Source organism: Mirounga angustirostris, unplaced genomic scaffold (genome assembly GCF_029215605.1).
Source record: "Mirounga angustirostris isolate CCGP_5_RB_7025 unplaced genomic scaffold, mMirAng1.0.hap1 SCAF_8, whole genome shotgun sequence".
NCBI classification, from domain to species: Eukaryota; Metazoa; Chordata; class Mammalia; order Carnivora; family Phocidae; genus Mirounga; species Mirounga angustirostris.
Genome location: NW_026991716.1, coordinates 63,579,653 through 63,605,196, shown reverse-complemented (window position 1 = coordinate 63,605,196; position 25,544 = coordinate 63,579,653). Strand labels below are relative to the sequence as shown.

The 25,544-nt window shown below is 38.3% G+C and overlaps 1 protein-coding gene across 1 annotated transcript in view; it reads right to left on the bottom strand.

Annotated features, from left to right (window-relative positions):
• Nucleotides 1-25,544, bottom strand: part of CD109 (CD109 molecule) — a 138,431-nt gene that overhangs the window by 57,434 nt on the left and 55,453 nt on the right. The window contains exons 6-14 of the mRNA XM_045867091.3: nucleotides 15,562-15,601; nucleotides 12,727-12,811; nucleotides 8,773-8,869; nucleotides 8,376-8,517; nucleotides 7,298-7,407; nucleotides 4,548-4,772; nucleotides 3,600-3,701; nucleotides 3,445-3,507; nucleotides 2,654-2,830 (exon numbers count right to left, since the gene is read on the bottom strand). Coding sequence (XP_045723047.1) covers nucleotides 2,654-2,830; nucleotides 3,445-3,507; nucleotides 3,600-3,701; nucleotides 4,548-4,772; nucleotides 7,298-7,407; nucleotides 8,376-8,517; nucleotides 8,773-8,869; nucleotides 12,727-12,811; nucleotides 15,562-15,601 — 1,041 coding nt within the window. The remainder of the gene's footprint in view (nucleotides 1-2,653; nucleotides 2,831-3,444; nucleotides 3,508-3,599; nucleotides 3,702-4,547; nucleotides 4,773-7,297; nucleotides 7,408-8,375; nucleotides 8,518-8,772; nucleotides 8,870-12,726; nucleotides 12,812-15,561; nucleotides 15,602-25,544) is intronic.

The window sequence follows — 25,544 nt, the reverse complement described above, 5'->3', positions numbered from 1 at the left end:
GCATGGTCCTAGCTAGTACTCCTTAAAGAGCCTCAATCATCTCAACAGGTTGAAACTGAATGGCTTTGTCATGAGGCTCCTTCCTACTAGGAATGTTCATCTTGTCTAGCTCTATTTCTTTTTTTTTTTTTTTAAGATTTTATTTATTTATTTGACAGAGAGAGACACAGCGAGAGAGGGAACACAAGCAGGGGGAGTGGGAGAGGGAGAAGCAGGCCTCCTGCTGAGCAGGGAGCCCGATGCGGGGCTCGATCCCAGGACCCTGGGATCATGACCTGAGCTGAAGGCAGACGCTTAATGACTGAGCCACCCAGGCGTCCCGTCTAGCTCTATTTCAATAGGCCACTGATGCAGTGACTGTATCTCCTGACCAAGATGGCCTTCATGTTCCCCTCGGCTTGACTAAACATCAGACAGGCTTCTTCCTGATTAGCCCCCGAAACTCCCTTTTCTTACAGCATTTACTTTAGAAAACTTGCAACTGTAAATTCTTTCTCTGCCCCTTTGAAATGTAAGTCTTCTCCCAGCCTCTTGACAGTTTTACAACCCAGGACTGTCTTTCTCAAGGACCTGAGAGTCAATCCTTTGAAATGTAGTCACCAAAAAAACAGAGTCCCTGATGGATCTTTCCGTCTCTGTGGTGGAAAGGAGCCTAACTTATACATTGCCAGTTAGCAAACACAGATGGCCTAATCACATTGACCAATCTCCCCTTGATGTCCTCCAGGACTTTTCCACAAGCTCATCCTCTGCTTAAAACTCTCCTGCCTTTTGTTTCAGTGAAGTTGAGCTCAATCTCTTTCCCCCTACTGCAATAGTCTTGAATAAAGACTTGCCTGTTCAACTTGTCCAGTGAAATATTTTATAAAACTATTATCTAGTTTACTTTTAGTTTAAGTTTCTCCACCTATACCCAAAAGGAAGGGGAGGAGAGCAACATGTTCCAAACTTGCACTTCTCACTCTTTAACTCTGTACCTCCGAGACCCCATGGCTTCAAGATATACTTGCGTATGGACGATTTCTAAACCTCCATCTTTTGTGCTTTCCACATCCTATCCATTTATTCCACAGTCATTACTGAACATCAAAAAGACTAAGACGAACCATGAGAGACGATGGACTCTGAAAAACAAACTGAGGGTTCTAGAGGGGAGGGGGTGGGAGGATGGGTTAGCCTGGTGGTGGGTATTGAGGAGGGCACATTCTGCATGGAGCACTGGGTGTTGTGCACAAACAATGAATCATGGAACACTTCATCTAAAACTAATGATGTAATGTATGGGGATTAACGTAAGAATAAAAAAAATAAAAAAAAAAAGATTCACTAATTTTCTCTTGCTTAAATATAACCTCTTTTCAAATTTTTAGTTTCTTTGTGAGTAATGTAATAAACATTATATAAAAAGTAAAGAAAGAGTGGTGCCTGGCTGGCTCAGTCAGTACAACATGTGACTCTTGATCTTGGGGTTATAAGTTTGAGCCCCACGTTGGGTGTAGAGATTACTTTAAAAGAAAAAAAAAGGCAGAGAAATATATTTTTGCAAATATAGCTGAAACTATATTTCTTATCTTTCATATCTAAGAAATTTCTTGGAATTATGCTACTTATACACTCCACTTCCTCAAAGCCAATAACCTCTTACACTAACTTTTTTAATACTTGGCCTCACTCTCAAAGATGTACGCCTCCTTATCTAAGCCTGACTCCTACTTTAAAATTCATCTCTGTCAATCCGTGCTCTAAAAATAACAGAAGATAGCACTGTCTTTGAAAAAATTCTTTATAAAATGAAAAATAGAGGTTTGTATTTTATCTTGATAACCAGAGTTAGTTAACCATCACTGACAAAATGTGAAGATGACTACTGCAACCTCTCAGAATTTTAACAAATTAAGCAAACAGGAATGCTATCAAAGGAATTGTACCCCACAATCAATACTTTTAAACAATGATTATTTTGTTTAAAATGAACTGAGAAGGCAGCAGCTTTCAGTGAGAACAATGGCTCATTTTATTATACGTGAGATGATTCAATTCCACCAGGCACTCTTGCAGCCAGCTTACTTTTCAAAGTTGGGGTTCAAGGGGGTTTCCTAAACAAGCTATATGCCCTAAGCTATACAAATCCCTGGTGCTTTTAGAGACCAAACTCCACACAGATCTCCACATGCCAGGTAGCCAAGCTTACTGTAAATCTGTCCGGGGTGAGTTTCCAGGCTGATAAAATGGATAAACCAAACCTGGGCTCTGCTTCCACATATCACTGCTGACGGCCTCCCTCCCTCCCACACCCTTCATTTCACTCTCACGCCAATATCAAAACCACACAAATTCTAGAATCGCCTCTGGAATTCCACGCTAGAGCAATATCGACTCCACCATTTGAGAAATCCTGAAATAGCCTCATGGAATTAAGTTAAAGTCTTAAAGCCAAGAATCATAACTTACAAATAAGACCCACACTGCCCGATAATTCCACATGTGAAAATACATATGTAGTAACAATATGAAGAGGTTTAACCATAGTTCTGGAAATGAACATAAATCTCTAACCAATTTTGTTTAGTGATACTTTTCTAAAGAAATACTAACATTTCTCAGACTTCACTAATGTGAAGTTTTCTTCTAACATCATTACCTTAAATCTTACCTTATTTTTAAAAACAAGCTGAACAGGAATTTTGAGAACATCATTTATAATTTCCCCATCATCTTCAATATAATACACAATAATACAGGCTTTTGGAGCCCAAGAATTTTCTGGTGTTAAAGAGAAGGTTGTTGAATTTTGCTTGCCTACAGCCACCAACTGTCCCCTGGATACTACCTGAAAAGAAGAGAAGAGTTCCATTTTATGCCAAAGCTAATAAGAATCTCAACTGCAGCTACAATCATAATAATTTCAACCATACACACAAATCGTTGACTTAAACCAACTTCAAGCCTTTCTGAATGCAAGGAAACTTCCCTGACCAACATGGAAAGGACAAGCTAGGAAACAGAAAAGGATAAGATAAAGAAATACTGATTGAGACAACAGTACCTTCACAGTCAAGAATCTATTTTTGAGCAGGAGAAATATAGAGCACCACTGGGGAGAGCCGGATGAGCAAAATTCAAGGCTATGGGTAGCAAGTTTGTTTTGTTTTGTTTTGTTTTGTTTTGTTTTTCTCATACTTTGTAATTTTCTACAATAAATTTAGATGGATTATCTGATAGAAATTTAAATTTTAAACAGATTGCAAGATTTAATTATCCATCTTAAGTTGGAAATGCAAATACAGGTGAAGGAAGAAAAAAGAAATTTTGATTGCAATATAAAAAGGGCAGGCTAAAGGATATAAGACTGAATTTTAAAAATTAGTGAGTACAGACATAAGGTAGATATCATTCTCGATGATCCTATAACAAATAATAAATTTAAATTCTGTAAGAGATTACCATATAGCTTAACTCCTTCAATTGCTTGTTGCCACTAACCACCAACTCAAAAGGTGATCCCACCTAGGGGGGGAAAAAAAAACTTATTTAATAAACACATATGAATGGCAAAAGAGTACAATTATACTGTAATTGTAAGTGATTGTAAGCATTACCTTTATATTTTCATCTCTTGTCTTTAGCTGGATGTATGTCTTACTGGGAGACTTAAACATACCATGAACTGCCATGCTACTCACACTATTAAGAAAAGAGGCCTATTAACAGAAGAAAAGGGAGCTATAAATTTTAATCTTCAGTAACACCCTGAGAAAGAATACTATATTTTGAACAATTCCTGAAAAGCAAATTCACTTCTACTTTTTTCTTGCAAAAAAAAAAAAAAATGTTCCCCAGACATTGGATCTTCACTTTATAGCTTATATTATAAAGAAAGTGACAGCTTTAAAACACAGAAGAGGGTCTTCATCACCATAATCTAAGAGGAAAAAGCATAGTCCTAACTTATTTCAGAAATAAAAGTACATTATCAAGAAACACTATGACAAGAGAGAACAAAATGAGAAAGAACTCCTTTCCCTCTCTCCACAACACAGAATTCATTTACAAGCAAGAAATCAGACCAACCCATGTATCTACCAGTAGTCAGAGTAACACTCAAAGGACCAAACCTGTGGCAATGAAAAGAAAGATAGCAGGAATGGTTGGGGTGTCTCAGATGAGCCACTCTGAGAAAGAGCTCAGCAAAGGAGTATAGGTTTAAAAAAATATTTTCCTCTTTCATTTCAGCTCCTGCCAAAATATACTTTCAAGTGATTGAAAACCAACCTAGGCTGGGAATCTGAGGAGCTTCTTCATCATATCTTCAGAGCGCTATATTTTACTGTGTTCTTCAAAATGAATCTACAAGGAAGCATTTGGTCCACCCCTCAGCCACTGTTACTAAACTGCTTATAATGCTTTCCTCCATTTTTTTAAATAGAAACATGTGTTTACTTCCTACTTCCTGTGCACTTTGACCTCTAATGGTTTGAGTGCCTACCATGAGATTACAATTTCAATGATCTTATTGTAGTAAGACAATGATGAGAAACAGATGGTACCTTCAACTGTAGCTCACTGGAATCATCCAGGATTGGGAATTCAATCTTAAAGATTCCATTTTGGGGGAGGGTAGAATTTATGATCTGGACAGCTTCTGTTTCCTGGTTTCTACTGTCCCATCTGCTCCAGTACTCAGAAGAATTTTTCTGTGTCACTGTTATAACTACATTATTTCTTCTTTCTTCAAAAGTCAGTCGATTGCCATCAGCACGGGTTACCTTTACCTAATTGTCAAAACACAACATTTTAAAAACAGGTAACAAGAAAAGCAAAGGTTTTAAGTTCAGTTGAATCCAGTCCCCATCTGTGCTATTCCAATGAAACTGAATTCTCAAAAACTGTTGGTAGCACCCTAACTTCCAGATGAAGTAGTCTCTCTCTAGAAGGCTTTCAACACCACTGACCATTCCCTTCTTGATAGTTTGGCTTCTCTTGCCTTCCATGGCTCCACAAGAACCTTCTTTATTTCAGAGCCCTCTTTCTGCATCCTCACAGTGTCTTTTTTGGGTTCCACCTTCCTCTCCCTAAACGTGGGAATTTGTCAAGGCTAAATTATCAGTTATCTGTGCTTCTCTTTTTCTCAAAGATCTCAGCACTCCTACTGCTTTCCTCACCTTGCTCTGGAGCTCATACTCAACACCTCCAATTTCCACTTGCAGGAAATTTCTACTTAAATATCCCTGTCAACTCAAATTCAGTGCATCTATAACTGAGCAACCATCTTGCCTCTCCTATTTTTGCTAACACCACAATTCTGCCAGACTTCACATTTCTCAGTTTCCCCTCCCTATACCCACCTCCCAAATCCAATCTATACCAAGTCTTGTACTTCTCTCTTGTGTCCTCTCCACTTGCACATCCCCGCCCCCCCTGGAGCTTCCTCGCCACCTCACACCTGGGCTGCAGCCATCCTCCTATACACAGCCCTCATCCATCTCCCTGGAATACCACTTTTGCCATACCCCTCCCACATTCATAAGGCTCCCAGGCTCTTCACTGCCTAGAGCATAAAGTTCAAAAACATGCATGTGTCATTTAGGATCCTTGACAACTCCCCACACGTTGCCTCCTCTTTTCTCTCTCACCACTCCCAGACACAAACTCCCTGCTACAATTGTACTGATCTAGGTGAATGCACCTGAACTTGCCAAGCAGGGCTCTTGCCTTGTCTCAGCTCATCTTGCTCCCCATCTCCCATCCCCACAACAAACATTTAAAATCCTACTGATTTTGGGCACCTGAGTGCCTCAGTTGGTTAAGCGTCCGACTCTTGGTTTCGGCTCAGGTCATGATTTCAGGGTCATGGGATCGAACCCTGAGTCACACTCACACTCAGCGTGGAGTCTGCTTGAGATTCTTTACCCTTCTTATTCCCTCCCCCTCTGCTCCTCCCCTGGCTCACACGCACATTCTCTCTCTCTCTCTCTCTCTAAAATAAATAAATGAATAAAATCTTTGAAAAAATAAAATAATATCCTACTGATCTTTTAACAAATAGCTTAAATTTGCCCTTCCATAAAGCATCCTTTAATGACCCTCGTCCCTATCCCAAAGCCAACTCTTCCTCCCAGACTCTCATTTCGAAGTTACCATTTGCAGCCTCAAGGGTCTTTTTCTTCCTTTTTCAAACTAAATTATATTTGAAATCAGAAACTATCTAAAATTTCTCTTGATCCATTCAATAAGAAGTCATACCCTCTTTCTTTAAACCAGAGGTCAGTGAACTAACTATGGCAGGCAGGAAAGCCGAATCCAGTCTTTTTGTAAATAAAAGTTTTACTGGAACACAGCCACCCTGACCTGGCTACAAAGTAGTAAAGACTTCTTTCATGCTACAATGGCAGAGTTGGGTAGATGTCACGGAGACCATATATCCCACAAAGCTAAAAATATTTACTATCTAGTCCTTTGTAGAAAAAGTTTGCCAACCCCTGCTTTAAATCACTACAGAAATGTATGCATGACAGTGACCTTATCCTGCTTTAAGTCATACTTGTGTGTATGACTTGTCACCATCACAAAACTGTGAATCCAGGGTAGAGACTGGGTTCTTCTTAGCTCTGTAAGCCCCACCCAGCACCCTGCCTTGCACATTGTCAAAATTCACTCAGTAAGTGTTAACTCAAGGGGAAAAAAAGAGAGAGAGAGAGATTTGTTGATAATTTTTAATGCAACATCTTTGTTAGAACTAAAATTAGTGATTATGAAAATCAAACTGAAATTGAAATTTTTTGACTAACACCTAATTCTTTCAAGATATTTATAAAAGCTTCAATGTAGCAATCCAAATCTAACTTAAATTCCTTATTAAATAAATTTTGAGGAAAATAACTTTTGTTGGAGACCACCTTTTTAAGAAAACTTAGACAAAGGTCATTTGGGAACAATTCTACATACTTCATATAACTAAGCGGGAAAAGTAATCTATCTACTTTGGGCTTAATTTTTTTTTTTTTTAAGATTTTATTTATTTGACAGAGAGAGACAGTGAGAGAGGGAACACCAGCAGGGAGGAGTGGGAGAGGGAGAAGCAGGCCTCCCACCGAGGTGGAGCAGGGAGCCTGATGCGGGGCTCGATCCCAGGACCCTGAGGTCATGACCTGAACCGAAGGCAGCGGCTTAACCAGCTGAGCCACCCAGGCGCCCCTTAATTTTTTTTTTTTTGAAAAGCGCTGAAAATATTATCTGCCATTCTGTTTCATTAAACTGAACTTGTTGCTTTAGATCATTAATAAACACGCCAACTTACAGTGGCTGTGAAGTTGAGAGATGGTTTCAAGACAGTAGCATAATCAAAAAATTCAATGATGTAATCATGTTGCTTGAAAAATACATTAGAGCTTGCATTTCTTGAGATACCTGTTTTGGAAATTGCACCATTTAGAAACCAAATGTTATACTTCACCAACAGCTTCTATCACCAAAGTTTTCTATCTATCTAAGCTACTTCCCCAAGGAGTTAATGGGGCACAGAAGCCTCATTCCCACAGTGGCTTGGTCATAAAGAGAACCATACAGTTCTCTTACAGCCTCCATGAACCCCTCTAAGCACCACCACCGCTATGCCCATCCATAACATGGACACTGCAGATTAAGGCCACCGACTGAATCATTTTTTGCTCTTTCGAGGTTTGGTGAAAGCTGTGGATAACAACAGAAAGATCCAAGCAATTAACCTTTATTTTATTCTTGAAAAAGAAAACTGTCCATGAGCAGACAAGAGCTCAGAAGATGTTAAATGATTTTTTTTTTTAAGATTTTATTTATTTATTTGAGAGAGAGAATGAGACAGAGAGAGAGAGCATGAGAGGGGCGGGAGGATCAGAGGGAGAAGCAGACCCCCGCCGAGCAGGGAGCCCGATGCGGGACTCGATCCCGGGACTCCAGCATCACGACCTGAGCCGAAGGCAGTCGCTTAACCAACTGAGCCACCCAGGCGCCCCGATGTTAAATGATTTAAAAAAAAAAAAAAAAAACAGAAGGTGGTTAGTTAGCTGAAAAGGTAGGACTTGCCATGTAGTTTCCAGGTTGAAAAGAAAGCAGAAATGGAGGAAATTACAAATACCTATTCCATGTGGTTGAAGCACAGACTGTGGTAGAAAAAGGTATTCCCCCCAAAATTTAAAATTAAAATTAAAAGAAAGAAAGAAAAGAAGTTTCCCCTTCATAATGAAAACACTCTGCAACTGACACTAATTAACAGTCATGACAATTTCAGAATTAAGTAGCGTCTTTAGAAAGGCTCCCAAATGAATGTGCTAGTTATAATAAGAAAGGAGAGAGAGTAGCACATAAATAGCTTTACCTTCACTTCAAAGTCTACAAACCTGTAAGTGATTCTGTCACTGTGGCTAAAATTTCTACCGGCCCAGGGGAAGACAGATACATGTGTTCAGAAAGCCCTTCTGAAAAATCCATTACTTTTTTCATCTCTTCATCATTAAAAGAGAAGTTTGCAGATCCATTTATCTGTTTTGTTCAAAATAATTCAATTTTATTCTTCACTTTAGCAATTCAAATTTTAGAAATAAAATTCAAACTAAGTCACAAAAATATGATGGCTCTGGAGTATAAATGAGTAGATTCTCATTTGTCCAATTCTAGAAAACTCTTGATTTTTCTTACACTCAATTCTTTGTTAATTCTGTATGAAATCTTATTTCTAGTAAAAGTATACTTACAGTGTTTCCCCATTAGAAGTTATAAGATCTCTGTAAAAGTTACCTTAAAATTTTTTGTAATATTTTTCTTCATGCCCCAAAAGGATAAAGGTAAAAATGTAAGTGTTACATCTCCTTTCACTGGCTTCCCATATGTATACCTGAAAAATGATATATTTTTTTACATTTTCAACTTGATATTATCAAAATAGCACATGAAAATATTACTTTCAAAAAAAAAAGAAAATACTACTTTCAATAGCATATACTGGCAATCCAACTTAAAAGAATTATATTTTTAAAAATACTCTCACTGCAAATTTTTAAAACTAATCACACCTAGGAATATCATTAATAAATGATGATCCTTGAAATTAAGTCTCCAAAATGAGAAGACTTTTAATTACAATACTTCAAAACAGTTCATAATACATATTTTACCTCTAACCATTTTAGACACTCCAGAGAAACTGCAAGTGCAGTTTCCTGTCCAAAGATTTTTTTTTAAGTTACAAAAATGTTTTATTCCTAGAAATCTAGACTGGTCATTTAACAGCATGCCCAGGACACTTCGCAGCTTTTGAACATTTTTAAATGGTAGTTGAAATTGCAATCACCAAGACCCACTGTTGCATGTTCCAATATTAACCAGAAGGGTTTATTAGACAATACACTGGGGCGCCAAGTGTGCTCATGGCTATCAAAACTTGGATTTGTGCAGAAAAATGTAAAAGAAGAGTAATTTTTTTATCCATAGTATCAAAATTATCTTTTTGAGTCAAATCTCCTCTCTGCTGCTTTACATTCTATGTATTAATTTTATCCTCTCTCCTGATGGGAAAATCTCTTCATGTGAAAAAGAGAGGCAATCTTTGGTAAACCATTTTACTGCCAAAAAGCCTTTTTTAAATGTATTTCCTGGGTTCCTTCCATTTCTATTGTGTAATAAATGCTCAGCCAAATGTGGAAGTCAATTTTGCTTTGCATTCTATAAATCTAACAGTAAACTCCTGCTTCCTGAATCCATTAGTTGAACACAGAAACATCCCCTCATCTGGATCAACTCAATTCAAAAGGCAATGATATAGTACATTCCAAATTAAGGAGAATAAAACAAATATATTTTCAAATGTATTGCCTTCCAAACAAAAATAGTAAAGTTAGTGGAAATCCTGGTCAGCAACTTCAGCACCAAATTCATTCATTCAAAAGAGAGTCCTCGAAATTTAACAGTTCTTGTATCTTGTTAAAGATTAAATAAATGCATAAGGATACCAGAACATTATATTTTAAGAGTTCTATCACATGATAGTACAGGGGGCTTGAAAATCCAGACATAATTTAATGTATTCTCAGATACAAATATTTTTTATTTTTGTTTAAATGTGAAGCAGATTTAGCTTTCTTTGCCTCAAGCTGATTATAATAATTATGAAACAAGGTTACTGACAATTATTGTCCTAAATAAATCTGGGAGCATGTGGAATAAACTAATGATTCAGAAAATAATAGTTTGACAAATTTTTTTTATTTTTCATTATGTTCAGTTAGCCAACATATAGTACATCATAAGTTTTTGTTGTAGTGGTCAACGATTCATTAGTTATGAATAACATTTTAAAAAGCAAATCAAGCATATTCTAGGGTAGTACCATTAACAAAACAAGAATTTTTTTAAATAGTCATAGCACAAAAGGTTTACAAAATGACACCTAAAAAACTGAACCTGCCAGTATAATTCATGTTTCTCCCACCTTTTTTTCCATGTCATTTCCAAGATACAAATGTCTCCTCAAATAATAAATATATTTAAATAAACCTTAGCCTAAAGAATATTTGTTTAGATTTTACTGTCTGCAGAATATATAGAAATAACTAGATGTGTGCTATGTTATTTTCTTTACAATCCTCTAGAACCCTCTGTGGTTAGTGGAAAAAGAGTCTATCATTTTAATGAGGTGGGAATAGTGAGCAGATGTTCACATCAAAGCCAATAAACAAATGCAGATTTTTATTCATCTCAGTTAAAGATTTCAAAACCAAAAAGAGACTGTTAACCTTCTTCTCTGGGAAATTTCCAGCAATGCTCTTCACCTTAACTATGCCTTGATGGGACAGATGGCTACTAGCAAAAGAAAAGCCCAAACCGTTTATTATCCACCCTTGGATCATCATCCTCATCAACATCTCCATCTTTTCTGGGACACAGTATTTATGGAATAGGTCTATGCCAATTTTTATAGACTGATAAAAGCCTCTGCTGGTCAAAAGATTTCCTTAATCTGTTACAAAGATGTAAAGTATATCCTCAATGTGAAGGTAAGCCAGCCCCCCACAATCATGTAAAAGCCAATTCCTTGCAACAACCTCTTAATATACATCTCCTACTGGCTTTACTTCTCCTGTGGGACCTTGACCGGCACAGGTCCTAAGGAAAATGATGCAAGTACAATGTGGTGAATGCTAAAGAAATACCAGGGGTCATCACAATGGTCATGTTGTTCTCAGCCATTAGTATTTCGAAGAGGCTCAACAAATGAGAATCCAGATGAAACTATGAGGGTTCTTTTTTTTTTTAATCTAACTGGCTTTATTAAGCAATTCGTGAATGGGCAGCATCCCATCTAGCAAGTAAAGAGATGCTCCTATAAGAGTTCTTACAGGGCTAGCAGGGAGGAGGGTACCAGGGGATCCACATCCCCCCAAAGTTGTATATAAAACTTTCTGAAGAGTTACCAGAGTTTAAGAATCACTGTTTTAACTGATTGTAGTGAATCCCTGGGACAGCCCTGAAAACCAAAAACCTGAAGCAAAGAAGGTATCCATACTCAACCCAATCCATGAGGACACTGATGGTTTGTGTGGATTTGCACTCACTGTTTTATAAACTCTAGTCAAAGAACTCAAAATAAAACCCAGACAGAATCCTTAGCCTTCAGCTCAGATCCAGGGCAGGATAATAATTATGTAAAATGCAGGCATTTATGTATTTTCTAAACCATAAATCCATCCACAGTACCCAAATTCATATTGGAAGCCACCTCTTAGTTGAACACAGGCAGAAAACTAAGTTGGTATATAAACTGTAGACACATTTTTGCCTTTGTGTTGCAGGGGTTTTACATGTTTTTTGTTTGTTTGCTTGTTTGTGGGTTTTTTTGCCAAATAAAATCTGAAGCAGGAGTCTTCACAATGTTTTGTCTATGGGCTGCTCCCATCAGGAGACTCACTGCCCATCACTTGCCTCACCAAGAGAGGGATATGGCAATGAGAAAGCAGTGAGAGGGAGTCCAGTGTTTATCAACTATTATAAATGAATTCTGAAACTAAATAAATTTCAGGAACCAAAGCACAGCTATTCACACATCAAAAATGAAAGCTACATAAGATCAGGCCTGGAATAACTCCAGCCTACACTTTGGGGAACTGGTAGTCTGGGACTCTGAGGATGCTTTTTGCCTCCACAAAATGAAACGCTATGCTGGTCAAGCCAGTGGATCAAAATCATGAGAGCCATGATACATCTATCATACACGTGGGCTGGAATCTCTCCGTATACATCCACTGAAATGACAAGGAGGGTGAACTCCTTACTTGTTTGCTAACTGCAATAAGATAACCAAAAGCCTCCCCCAAGATTCAACCTCCATTATGGACAGAAAAAAATTTAAGTTTGAAGAAGAGGTAAGTAGCCTCGATCCATGTCAGCTGAATGAGGGATAAAGATACAACTTTTTTTAAAAATCTGGAACAATCTATAATGTAAATCCCCTGACTAGTATCAGAAAGATACTCGTCTGTGGGAAATATTTCAGGATTGGATCAGCTTGGAAGCAGGCAGGTGGATACAAAGACCTGTACAGACATGTTCCATGCTTAATTATTTATTACAGATATTTGTTTCCTGTGCATTGCAGTATTTTAATAAGCAGAACATGCTGCTAATATTCTGGAGTATATAATGAGCTCTTTGTCAGTTTTATAACAGTAGATAGCCATAAAAAAAAATGATACTCACTTTGCTATGACAGTACCATTTAAGCTCCTAGAATTCAAAGAACAATATAATGGTGTCTGCAAAGTAACTTCAAATTTGGGCAATACTGGAAAAGAGAAGCAAGGGTAAATATCTTAAAGAATCTATTTTCCTATCATTTTTAGCTTATCAAAATAAAGACTACATTGTTCTAAAGAAGTCGACAATTGGTACTATTTGAACTTAGATTCCTTAGAATCCAAAGACACATTAACACACAGATGAAAAGCACTTCATTTCACCCAAAATGAGAAATCCTTACGAGGCTGATGACTAGACAGTGACAGTGGGGACCAGTTACTATGGACATGTGTGTCAACGGAAGCTTCTCATCGGTCGAACCTGTATTGTATCCAGAACCCTGAGCCAAGGCATCTGAATGGTGGGAGACCAGGCATCACCCATTCATTAATGCTCCCTTACTGCTTGTTAAAAATACTTCCACATCACGTGGTAAACAGTTGCTTCTAGAGCAGCCCTTTTCCTAGGACTACTCTCCAGCATGGTTACTAAAAACACACCCTAGGGCCCCAAGACTCTCCCTCTACATGGTACCATATATGTAGTCATACAGAATCCTTATTCTTCAAGACAATCAAAGGTGAATCTGGTGACAGTCAAATGGAATGGATTGCTATGAAGAGAAAGTTGTGTAGTAGGATTTCTGAGTTAATCACTAAGATACGGCTACAAAGTAATGATGCTTTTCTTGTGTGACAGTGATTCCTGAAGGCAATCCCAAAGTTAAAAACCCTTACTTTGGTCAGCTTTATATAATTAAGATGTGAAATACTTTATAAATATGAACACTATTTGATATAAAGCATACCACCAGAGTAAAAAAAAATTGTATCCTTCCGGTCTATAGACATTTTTTTCTCAAACTTCACTAGCTAAAGAAATAGATCAGTCTCATTACAAAGCATCTCACCATTCAAGTAACACAAGAGAAGTATCAAGAAGGCCAATGGGTCAACAATATAGATCAGACCTCCAGTTCCAAACCAGGCCAAAGGCCCTTTGTATGTCAAGATAGTCCTAGACAAATCTAGGACTGGAGGGCCAAAAAAGCCACATGATCCACTCAGAGGTGAAATTTCCTTAGAACAAAGAATTCAAATGTCCCCTCCTCAAACATCATAGGTTGGCAATCAATTCCCTACCTCCCCCATATCCAATTCAACAACATATAATCACCCAGCACCACCTCTATGTGAAATGAAAATAGCCTATAAAAACCTTGGCCACCTCTGATTTCTTCTTCTAGATCAGGGCTGTCCAAAAGCAATAAAATGTGAGCCACTTGTGTAATTTTAAATTTCTAGTAGCCACATTTAAAAAGTTAAAAGAAGCATGTGAAATTAAATTTTGTAATATTTTATTTGATGCCATATACCTAAAATATTATCATTTCAACATGTACTCAATATAAAAAATTACTATTAATGAGCTATTTTTCTTTCTTTTTTTAATTTTTTTATTTTACTAAGTCTTCAAAATCTGATTGTTTACCCACTTAGAGCACATCTCCATTTGGATTAGCCACACTTCAAGCACTCAATAGCTACATGTGGTAAGTGACCCCCAATTTGAACAACACGGTTCCAGATCAGGGGTTAGTAAATGATAACCAGCATGAGCTAAGCATAGTTTTTACATTTTTAATTTGTTGGGGGAAAAAAAATCAAAAGAAGAATATTTTATGACATGTGAAAATTATAGGAAACTTTCATTTCTGTGTCTATAAATAAAACTTCACTGGATCACAGCCACATTCACTTACATATTGTCGATGGCTGCTTCCTACTACAGTAGCAAAGCTGAGTAGTTATGACAGAGACATATGGCCCACAGAGCCTAAAATATTACTATCTGACCCTCTCGAGGAAAAAAATTTTGCTGATCCCTGTTCTAGTGGATCATGAGACTTAGAAGTGATGGTGCTGTATGAGATATGTGGACCCTGAGCCACTAAGACGTAAACAAACTACCTTCCAGAATTTCTGTTGCCTGAATGAGACACAGTGTCAAAAAGTGACACAAATCAAATGAAAAAGCTCATGCGTAACCTCAAAACAGCCATCCAAATCAAAACTAATAGTCAGACCCTATACTAATAGATGAGATCCTATTCTTAGCTTTCCTTCCTCTCCATCCACCAACAAAATATCGGGCCATGATGTTTTTATCTATGTATGTCTAACTGTTATATAAATGTGACACCTGCAAGAAGAGGATTTGCCCTAGTCAAACAGACTGTCTTTACCAAAGCCAACCAAATGAAAAATATGGGAAATAACTGTTATGTTTAAAAAAATTACAAAAATTAGGGCGCCTGAGTGGCTCAGTTGGTTAAGCGACTGCCTTCGGCTCAGGTCATGATCCCGGACTCCCGGGATCGAGTCCCGCATCAGGCTCCCTGCTCAGCGGCGAGTCTGCTTCTCCCTCTGACCCTCCCCTCTCTCATGCTCTCTGTCTCATTCTCTCTCTCAAATAAATAAATAAAATCTTAAAAAAAAAAAAATTACAAAAATTAAAATATGTTAAGATCACAACAAAGTAGAAAAACAAAAAAATTATGCATAAGAGAGTCCACATAATGGGACTCTAGGTGATCTGTTTCCTATATTTTTCTTTATAATGACCTTTATATCTTTTACAAAGGAAAAAATATATTTAGGTAGGCCTGTAAGAAACACCAGGAATGTACTTCACTAGCATTTTTACTTTAAATAACATATCTCTTCGAAATTTCTCTTATCTCTGTGGAAAGGAACAAATATTTTTTTCTTTCAAAATGAATTGAAGAACTCTTACCATATTCTGAAACCTGAAATGATTGATAATATGTCTGGTCCTATCAGGAGAAAGAAAAAAAAGACAAGAAAACATATGAGTTATTTAACTATTTTTGCTTGCTTACTTACCTACATAAAAAGATTTAGGGAATTATTTTTAATTGCATTTATAATGATTTAATGAGCAAAACAGTTAGTTTTAACTTGTGGAAGTTTATTTTTAGTCATCTGTGACATGAAGCCTGTGAGATTTCATGAGTTTTTCCTGTCAATTCACTAACATAAAAAGGTGACCTGTCTCTATATTTCACCGCATATCATGTGAACAAACTGCTTAATTCGACTTCACTATTTGTGAAATGAAAACTAGATTAAATTAGATAGTTCAGAAATTTATGAAGCAAGATAAAACGTGTCAAACCATGACTTCAAATTTGTTTTGAATATCACTCTCAAAAAAACCAATGGAGAAAATAAAGTTATACATAATTCAAGTATTTATACATAATCAAAAATACAAAATCATCTTGGACCAACATCTTCTCCCTTCCATTTTCTTGTGCAAACCTTAAAACAATACAATACATTCTACCTTATTTTAACAAATATTGTTAATTATTTCTTTTTCTAAGATCAATAAGAAAATATGTGGCCTATAATTATTTCATATTTTCTAATTCCCCATATTTCTGTCCACCCTAAATCCATAAGTAACATATTAAATAGAACTTCTTTGAAATCACTAAGTAGTTCCACTAATAAAATTTGTATTCTAAATCTGATTCCCTATGTTTATCAAAGCAAATACACAGATGCAACTACAAAATATTAGTTTTTTTAAAATCATTCTTTGTTGGGGCGCCTGAGTGGCTCAGTCGGTTAAGCAGCTGCCTTCGGCTCGGGTCATGATCCCAAGGTCCTGGGATAGAGCCCCGCATCGGGCTCCCTGCTCGGTGGAGAGCCTGCTTCTCCTTCTCCCTCTGTCTGCCGCTCTGCCTACTTGTGCTCTCTATCTCTGTTAAGCAAATAAATAAATAGAAATCTTTAAAAAAAAAAAAATCATCCTTTGTTGGGTTGCCTGGGTGGCTCAGTCGTTAAGCATCTGCCTTCGGCTCAGGTCATGATCCCAGGGTCCTGGGATCGAGCCCCGCATCGGGCTCCCTGATCAGCAGGAAGCCTGCTTCTCCCTCTCCTACTCCCCCTGCCTGTGTTCCTGCTCTCGCTATCTCTCTGTCAAATAAATAAATAAAATATTTTAAAAATAAATAAATAAATAAATAAAAATAAAATCATCCTTTGTTAATCTAAATCAACTGTACAAGTTATTTTTTAATCCTAAAAGGACAGAGTTCATTTCAAAGTATAAAACAAATGTAACCACTTACATGCCAACAAAATAATTGTCTAAAACTTGACCTCGATGATGTCATTTAAAGTAGATCCCAAAGAAATTGTGTTGATCAAAGTCTTAAGAATCTACACATTTGTGGCTTCTATCTTAAATTGTTTTCATGTCCTATATAGGAATGTTACAAATTACATGCTTTCAGTTCATTTATAAATTCTGATTTGTCATCCTCAAAAATCAAATCAAGAAGGTAATCGACCTGTATTCCTTATTTACTCATAAACATCAGAATTCTGGTCATTAAATTAGTTTTTGCTTTATTCCTGAAGCCAGCACAGGTGATGCTATAGAATAAGTAATTTCATGACAAAGATGATGTCTCCGTCAAGTTAAACTCATATTGCAAACACTCAGTGAGCACTACAGGCAAAACACCGTATGAGGCTCTATAAAGGTAAATTACAGTCTTCAGCATAGGAGGGTCAGTCAGGAGATAGAGACATAGTGAAGAGCAATAATGCATGACTGACAGTGTCCTGCAATTTCATGCACTGTGCTTTAGCTCCTATTCTCCCCCAAGCTTGACCTACACATACTTCCATCTCTACTCATCTCCCAAGACTTAGCTCAAACATTACTGCTTCCCTGAATCCCCAATCTAAAAGCAATCTCGGCACTCTAAGCCTCCATGCTCTTTAGTTTTTCCTTCTCTTTTCATCCTGTAAAAAGTGTATCATAAATATTTACGTATGTAGTTCATCTTGCTGCAAGTTCTTTGAGGGCTAGGTCCATGCTGGATTTTTTTTATCCCTCATAGTTCATCCCTTGAGGTGCCAACCTAAGAGTGTCTAATATCAAAAAAATGCTCAATAAATATGTTAGATTAAGTAAATAGTAGTAGCTTTGACAAATGTAAGAAATAAACTGATTTGTTTGGGCCTACTTTAAACAACAGCCTTGAAACCAAGTTTTAGGCAATTCTTCGTTTAACACATAAGTAGTTATATGAATTGTATTTGAAATGAATTCTCCTTTCCTACTTCCTATTTTCCTACATTCCTATATTACTCATCATCCCTGATAACTCCTGGATTTTCCATCTATTTACTGTCTCCTTCTCCTTCATTCAGTCTATAAACATTTTCAACTCTTCTGTTCTCTTGGTACTCCTAAGAATCTTTCTGATTCCTTCCTTGTTTCCTTAGTGGTCTTCTCTTTCTGCTCCTGAAATGTTGGCCCTACCCACCCTGAGCCTGATGTTCTTCCCATTCTTCGGACTCTTAAGTGAGCTCATCAGCATGCATGGTTTTACTTAACACAATATATTATAACTATCTGCTTAGTATCCATCTCTTGGAACAGACTATGAAATCATTGGGGGCCCAGCACCTAATTCAGCATGCCCTCAATGTTTGTTGAATGAATGTATGTATAAATGAATGGGCAAATGGATTCTTGTCCCCAAGCTAGTTCTTACAGGGCTCCTCAGCTTAGCCTCAATTATCATACAATATCTCCTCCCAGAAATTGAAATAACCTTCTCATGAGAAGAATCAGACAACCCTGAAGAGACACAGCCATTTGTCAAATGGCCCACAGAGTAACCCTAACTCTCTGCCCTGTATATGGAAGTAATATAAATGCCAAGGAGTAGAATACGCCAACTGCATGGACACTAAAAAAAAAAGCAGCAAAAAGTGCTTCTTTTCACTGTCATTTTCAATTGTTCCAATAAATCACGAAATCATTTTGTAACTGAGCGCTGACAGGGTGCTTTGTACCGGATGAGGTTTTCCCAGGGTGTTTATAAGTGGTGAAATGCAAAACAAGAAATAAATTGGGGGCGGAGCAAGATGGTGGAGGAGTAGGAGACCTGGATTTCGTCTCCTCTCAGGAATTCAGCTGGATAGGGATCAAACCATTCTGAACACCTACAAACCCAACAGGAGATCGAAGAAAAGAAGAGCAACAACTCTCTCATCAGAAAAGCGACCACTTTCTGGAAGGTAGGACGTGCGGAGAAGTGAATCCGAGGCGATATTCGGGAGGATAGACGGTGGGGGAGGGGCCTCCGTCGGCCGCTTCTGGCAAGTGATAGAGCCGCGGAGCACAAAATCGGAACTTTTAAAAGTCTGCTCCGCTGAGGGACGTCACTCTGGTGGCTAAGCGGGGGGTGGAACCCTCCGGGACAGTGTGGTCTCAGGACCCTCGGGGTCACAGAAAGACCGGGGGTGCCTGAGTGCGGCAGAGCTCCCAGGTATCGGAGCAGGGAAGCCGGCTGCAGAGGCGGAGCCCAGGCGCGGGCTCTCAGCTCGGGGTGGCCATAAACCGGGATCCGCGGCACAGTCGGGCCCCTGCTCCTCCAGCAGGGACCCAACAAGCGGCAGATCCGGGGAGACTCACCTTCCTTCCCTGGGAGGAACCGCACGGGAGTGTACCGCAGGGATCTGCTGGGTTTGGAGACTCCACCCGGGGTCGGGTGCCAGAGATAGAAATGCTCGGTCACAGGCCGGGTGAGCACGGAGTGCGGCCGGAGACCGGGGAGACAGGAGTGACTGATGGCTTTTCTCTGGGGCTCACTGAGGAGCGGGGCCGAGTACTCAGATCCTCCGGGGCGGAGATTGGGAGGCCGCCATTTTCACTCTCCGCCTCCAAAGCTGTAGGGAAAGCTCGCAGGGAACAAAAGCCCCGGAGAGCAAACCCGAGCAGATTACTTAGCCGGGAGGGGGCAAGGGCAGGGCAATTCCGCCTCCGGCAGAGACATTTGGAAACCACGGCAACAGGCCCCTCCCCAGAAGATCAGCGAGAACAGCCAGCCAAGACCAAGTTTACCGATCAATGAGAACGGCAGAACTCCAGCGCTAGGGGAATACTGCACATAGAATTCATGGCTTTTTTACCATGATTCTTTAGTCTTTCAAAGGTAATTTTTTTTTAACTGTCTTTTTTTTTTTTCCTTTTTGAATTTTTCTTTTTCCCTTTTTCAACCAACATCTTATCAATCCCTTTTTTTAAAAAAAATTTTTATTTTTCATTTTTAGAGTCATATTCTATCCCTTCATAGTAGTTACCCGTATTTTTGGCTTATATATATAAGTTGTTCTCTCTTTAAAATTTTGAGATAGTTTCTTCTAACAGATTAAAATATACCCTAAATCTCTAGTATATGGTGTTTTCTATTCCCCTGCCTGATCACATCCTCTCCCTTTTTTTTCTTTTTTCTTTTTTTTAAATCCTCTTCTTCCTTTTTTCAAACAACTTCTTATCAATTCCTTTTATAAAATTTTTTATAATTTCCATCATTACAGTCATATTCCATCCCTTCATCATATCAACCCTTATTTTTGGACATATATAAGTTTTTCTTTCTTTAAAATTTTGGGAGGCACTTTCTTCTAAAAGACCAAAATACACCCCAAATCTAGTGTGTGGCACTGATCTATATACCAGCCTGATCATATTTGATCACATTCTGTTTTTTTGTTGTGTTGTTGTTTTGTTTTGTTTTTGTTTTTATCTTTATCTTTTTCTTTTTCTTTTTTTTCTTTTTCTTTTTTCTCTCTTTCCCTTTCTTTTCCCACTGCTTCAGGTCTTTTCTGATTTGTTTAGAGTGTATTTTCTCGAGACGTTGTTACTCTGCTAGCATTTTGTTCTCTCATTAATCTATTCTCCTCTGCACAAAATGACAAGACAGAAAAAATCACCTCAACAAAAAGAACAAGAGGTAGTACCGACTGCCAGGGACCTACTCAATACGGACATTAGTATGATGTCAGATCTAGAGTTCAGAATCATCACTTTAAAGATACTAGCTGGGCATGAAAAAAGTGTGGAAGTTATTAGAGAAACCCTTTCTGGAGAAGTAAAAGAACTAAAATCCAACCAAGTAGAAATCAAAAAGGCTATTAATGAGGTGCAATCAAAAATGGGGGCGCTAACTGCTAGAATAAATGAAGCAGAAGAGAGAATCAGTAATATAGAAGATGAAATGATGGAAAATAAAGAAGATGAGAAAAAGAGAGATAAACAACTACTGGATCACGAGGGCAGAATTCGAGAGATAAGCGATACCATAAAACGAAACAACATTAGAATAATTGGGATCCCAGAAGAAGAAGAAAGAGAGAGAGGGGCAGAAGGTATAATGGAGCAAATTATAGCAGAGAACTTCCCTAATTTGGGGAAGGAAACAGGCATGAAAATCCAGGAAGCACAGAGAACCCCTCTCAAAATCAATAAAAATAGGTCAACACCCCGACATCTAATAGTAAAACTTACGAGTCTCATAGACAAAGAGAAAATCCTGAAAGCAGCTCAGGAGAAGAGATATGTAACCTACAAGGGTAGAAACATTAGATTGGCAACAGACCTATCCACAGAGACCTGGCAGGCCAGAAAGGACTGGCAGGATATATTCAGAGCACTAAATGAGAAAAATATGCAGCCAAGAATACTATATCCAGCTAGGCTGTCATTGAAAATTGAAGGAGAGATAAAAAGCTTCCAGGACAAACAAAAACTAAAGGAATTTGCAAACACAAAACCAGCCCTACAGGAAATCTTGAAAGGGGTCCTCTAAGCAAAGAGAGAGCCTAAAAGCAACATAGACCAGAAAGGAACACAGACAATATATGGTAACAGTCACCTTACAGGCAATACAATGGCACTAAATTCCTATCTTTCAATAGTTACCCTGAATGTAAATGGGCTAAATGCCCCAATCAAAAGACACAGGCTATCAGACTGGATTAAAAAACAAGACCCATCGATATGCTGTCTGCAAGAGACTCATTTTAGACCCAAAGACACCCCCAGATTGAAAGTGAGGGGGTGGAAAACCATTTACCATGCTAATGGACACCAAAAGAAAGCTGGGGTGGCAATCCTTATATCAGACAAATTAGATTTTAAACCAAAGACTGTAATAAGAGATGAGGAAGGACATTATATCCTACTTAAAGGATCTATCCAACAAGAAGATCTAACAATTGTAAATATCTATGCCCCTAACATGGGAGCAGCCAATTATATAAGGCAATTAATAACAAAAGCAAAGAAACACATCGACAACAATACAATAATAGTGGGGGACTTTAACACCCCCCTCACTGAAATGGACAGATCGTCTAAGCAAAAGATCAACAAGGAAATAAAGACTTTAAATGACACACTGGACCAAATGGACTTCACAGACATATTCAGAACATTGCATCCCAAAGCAACGGAATACACATTCTTCTCTAGTGCCCATGGAACATTCTCCAGAATAGATCACATCCTAGGTCATAAATCAGGTCTCAACCGGTACCAAAAGATTGGGATCATTCCCTGCCTATTTTCAGACCACAATGCTTGGAAACTAGAACTCAATCACAAGAGGAAAGTCAGAAAGAACTCAAATACATGGAGGCTAAAGAACATCCTACTGAAGAATGAATGGGTCAACCAGGAAATTAAAGAAGAATTAAAAAAATACATGGAAACCAATGAAAATGAAAACACAACTATTCAAAAGCTTTGGGATGCAGCAAAGGCAGTCCTAAGAGGAAAGTATATAGCAATACAAGCCTTTCTCAAGAAACAAGAAAGGTCTCAAGTACACAACCTAACCCTACACCTAAAGGAGCTGGAGAAAGAACAGCAAATAAAGCCTAAACCCAGCAGGAGAAGAGAAATAATAAAGATCAGAGCAGAAATCAATGAAATAGAAACCAAAAGAACAGTAGAACAGATCAACGAAACTAGGAGCTGGTTCTTTGAAAGAATTAACAAGATTGATAAACCCCTGGCCAGACTTATCAAAAAGAAAAGAGAAATGACCCAAATCGACAAAATCATGAATGAAAGAGGAGAGATCACAACCAACACCAAAGAAATACAAACAATTATAAGAACATATTATGAGCAACTCTATGCCAGCAAATTAGATAACCTGGAAGAAATGGATGCATTCCTAGAGATGTATCAACTACCAAAACTGAACCAGGATGAAATAGAAAACCTGAACAGACCTATAACCACTAAGGAAATTGAAGCAGTCATCAAAAATCTCCCAAAAAACAAAAGCCCAGGGCCAGATGGCTTCCCAGGGGAATTCTACCAAACATTTCAAGAAGAATTAATACCTATTCTTCTGAAACTGTTCCAAAAAATAGAAATGGAAGGAAAACTTCCAAACTCATTTTATGAAGCCAGCATTACCTTGATCCCAAAACCAGACAAAGACCCCATCAAAAAGGAGAATTACAGACCCATATCCCTGATGAACATGGATGCAAAAATTCTCACCAAAATACTAGCCAATAGGATCCAACAGTACATCAAAAGGATTATTCACCATGACCAAGTGGGATTTATCCCTGGGCTGCAAGGTTGGTTCAACATCCGCAAATCAATCAATGTGATACAATACATTAACAAAAGAAAGAACAAGAATCATATGATCCTCTCAACAGATGCAGAAAAAGCTTTTGACAAAGTACAGCATCCTTTCTTGATCAAAACTCTTCAGAGTATAGGCATAGAGGGTACATACCTCCATATCATAAAAGCCATCTATGAAAAACCTACAGCGAATATCATTCTCAATGGGGAAAAACTGAGAGCTTTCCCCCTAAGGTCAGGAACGCGGCAGGGATGTCCACTATCACCACTGCTATTCAACATAGTATTGGAAGTCCTAGCCACAGCAATCAGACAACAAAAAGAAATCAAAGGCATCCAAATTGGCAAAGAAGAAGTCAAACTCTCACTCTTTGCAGATGATATGATACTTTATGTGGAACACCCAAAAGACTCCACCCCAAAACTGCTAGAACTCATACAGGAATTCAGTAAAGTGGCAGGATATAAAATCAATGCACAGAAGTCAGTGGCATTCCTATACACCAACAACAAGACAGAAGAAAGAGAAATTAAGGAGTCGAGCCCATTTACAATTGCACCCAAAACCATAAGATACCTAGGAATAAATCTAACCAAAGAGACAAAGGATCTGTACTCAGAAAACTATAAAATACTCATGAAAGAAATTGAGGAAGACACAAAGAAATGGAAAAACGTTCCATGCTCATGGATTGGAAGAACAAATATTGTGAAGATGTCAATGCTTCCTAGAGCAATCTACACATTCAGTGCAATCCCCATCAAAATACCATCCACTTTTTTCAAAGAAATGGAACAAATCATCCTAAAATTTGTATGGAACCAGAAAAGACCCCGAATAGCCAGAGGAACGTGGAAAAAGAAAAGCAAAGCTGGCGGCATCACAATTCCGGACTTCCAGCTCTATTACAAAGCTGTAATCATCAAGACAGCATGGTACTGGCACAAAAACAGACACATAGATCAATGGTACAGAATAGAGAGCCCAGAAATGGACCCTCAACTCTATGGTCAACTCATCTTTGACAAAGCAGGAAAGAAGGTCCAATGGAACAAAGACAGTCTCTTCAACAAATGGTGTTGGGAAAATTGGATAGCCACATGCAGAAGAATGAAACTGGACCATTTCCTTACACCACACACAAAAATAGACTCCAAATGGTTGAAAGACCTCAATGTGAGACAGGAGTCCATCAAAATCCTAAAGGAGAACACAGGCAGCAACCTCTTTGACCTCAGCCGAAGCAACTTCTTCCTAGAAACATCGCCAAAGGCAAGGGAAACAAGGGCAAAAATGAACTATTGGGACTTCATCAAGATAAAAAGCTTTTGCAAAGCAAAGGAAACAGTCAACAAAACCAAAAGACAACCGACAGAATGGGAGAAGATATTTGCAAATGACATATCAGATAAAGGGCTAGTATCCAAAATCTATAAAGAACTCATCAAACTCAACACCCAAAGAACAAAGAATCCAATCAAGAAATGGGCAGAAGACATGAACAGACATTTTTCCAAAGAAGACATCCAAATGGCCAACAGACACATGAAAAAGTGCTCAATATTGCTCGGCATCAGGGAAATCCAAATCAAAACCTCAATGAGATACCACCTCACACCAGTCAGAATGGCTAAAATTAACAAGTCAGGAAACGACAGATGTTGGCGGGGATGCAGAGAAAGGGGAACCCTCCTACACTGTTGGTGGGAATGCAAGCTGGTGCAGCCACTCTGAAAAACTGTATGGAGGTTCCTCAAAAAGTTGAAAATAGAGCTACCCCATGATCCAGCAATTGCACTACTGGGTATTTACCCCAAAGATACAAAAGTAGGGATCCAAAGGGTATGTGCACCCCGATGTTTATAGCAGCAATGTCCACAATAGCCAAACTGTGGAAAGAGCCAAGATGTCCATCGACAGATGAATGGATAAAGAAGATGTGGTATATATCTACAATGGAATATTATGCAGCCATCAAACGGAATGAGATCTTGCCATTTGCAACGACGTGGATGGAACTGGAGGGTATTATGTTGAGTGAAATAAGTCAAACAGAGAAAGACATGTATCATATGATCTCACTGATATGAGGAATTCTTAATTGCAGGAAACAAACTGAGGGTTGCTGGAGTGGGGGGTGGGGTGGGAGGGATGGGGTGACTGGGTGATAGACACTGGGGAGGGTATGTGCTCTGGTAAGCGCTGTGAATTGTGCAAGACTGTTGAATCTCAGATCTGTACCTCTGAAACAAATAATGCAATATATGTT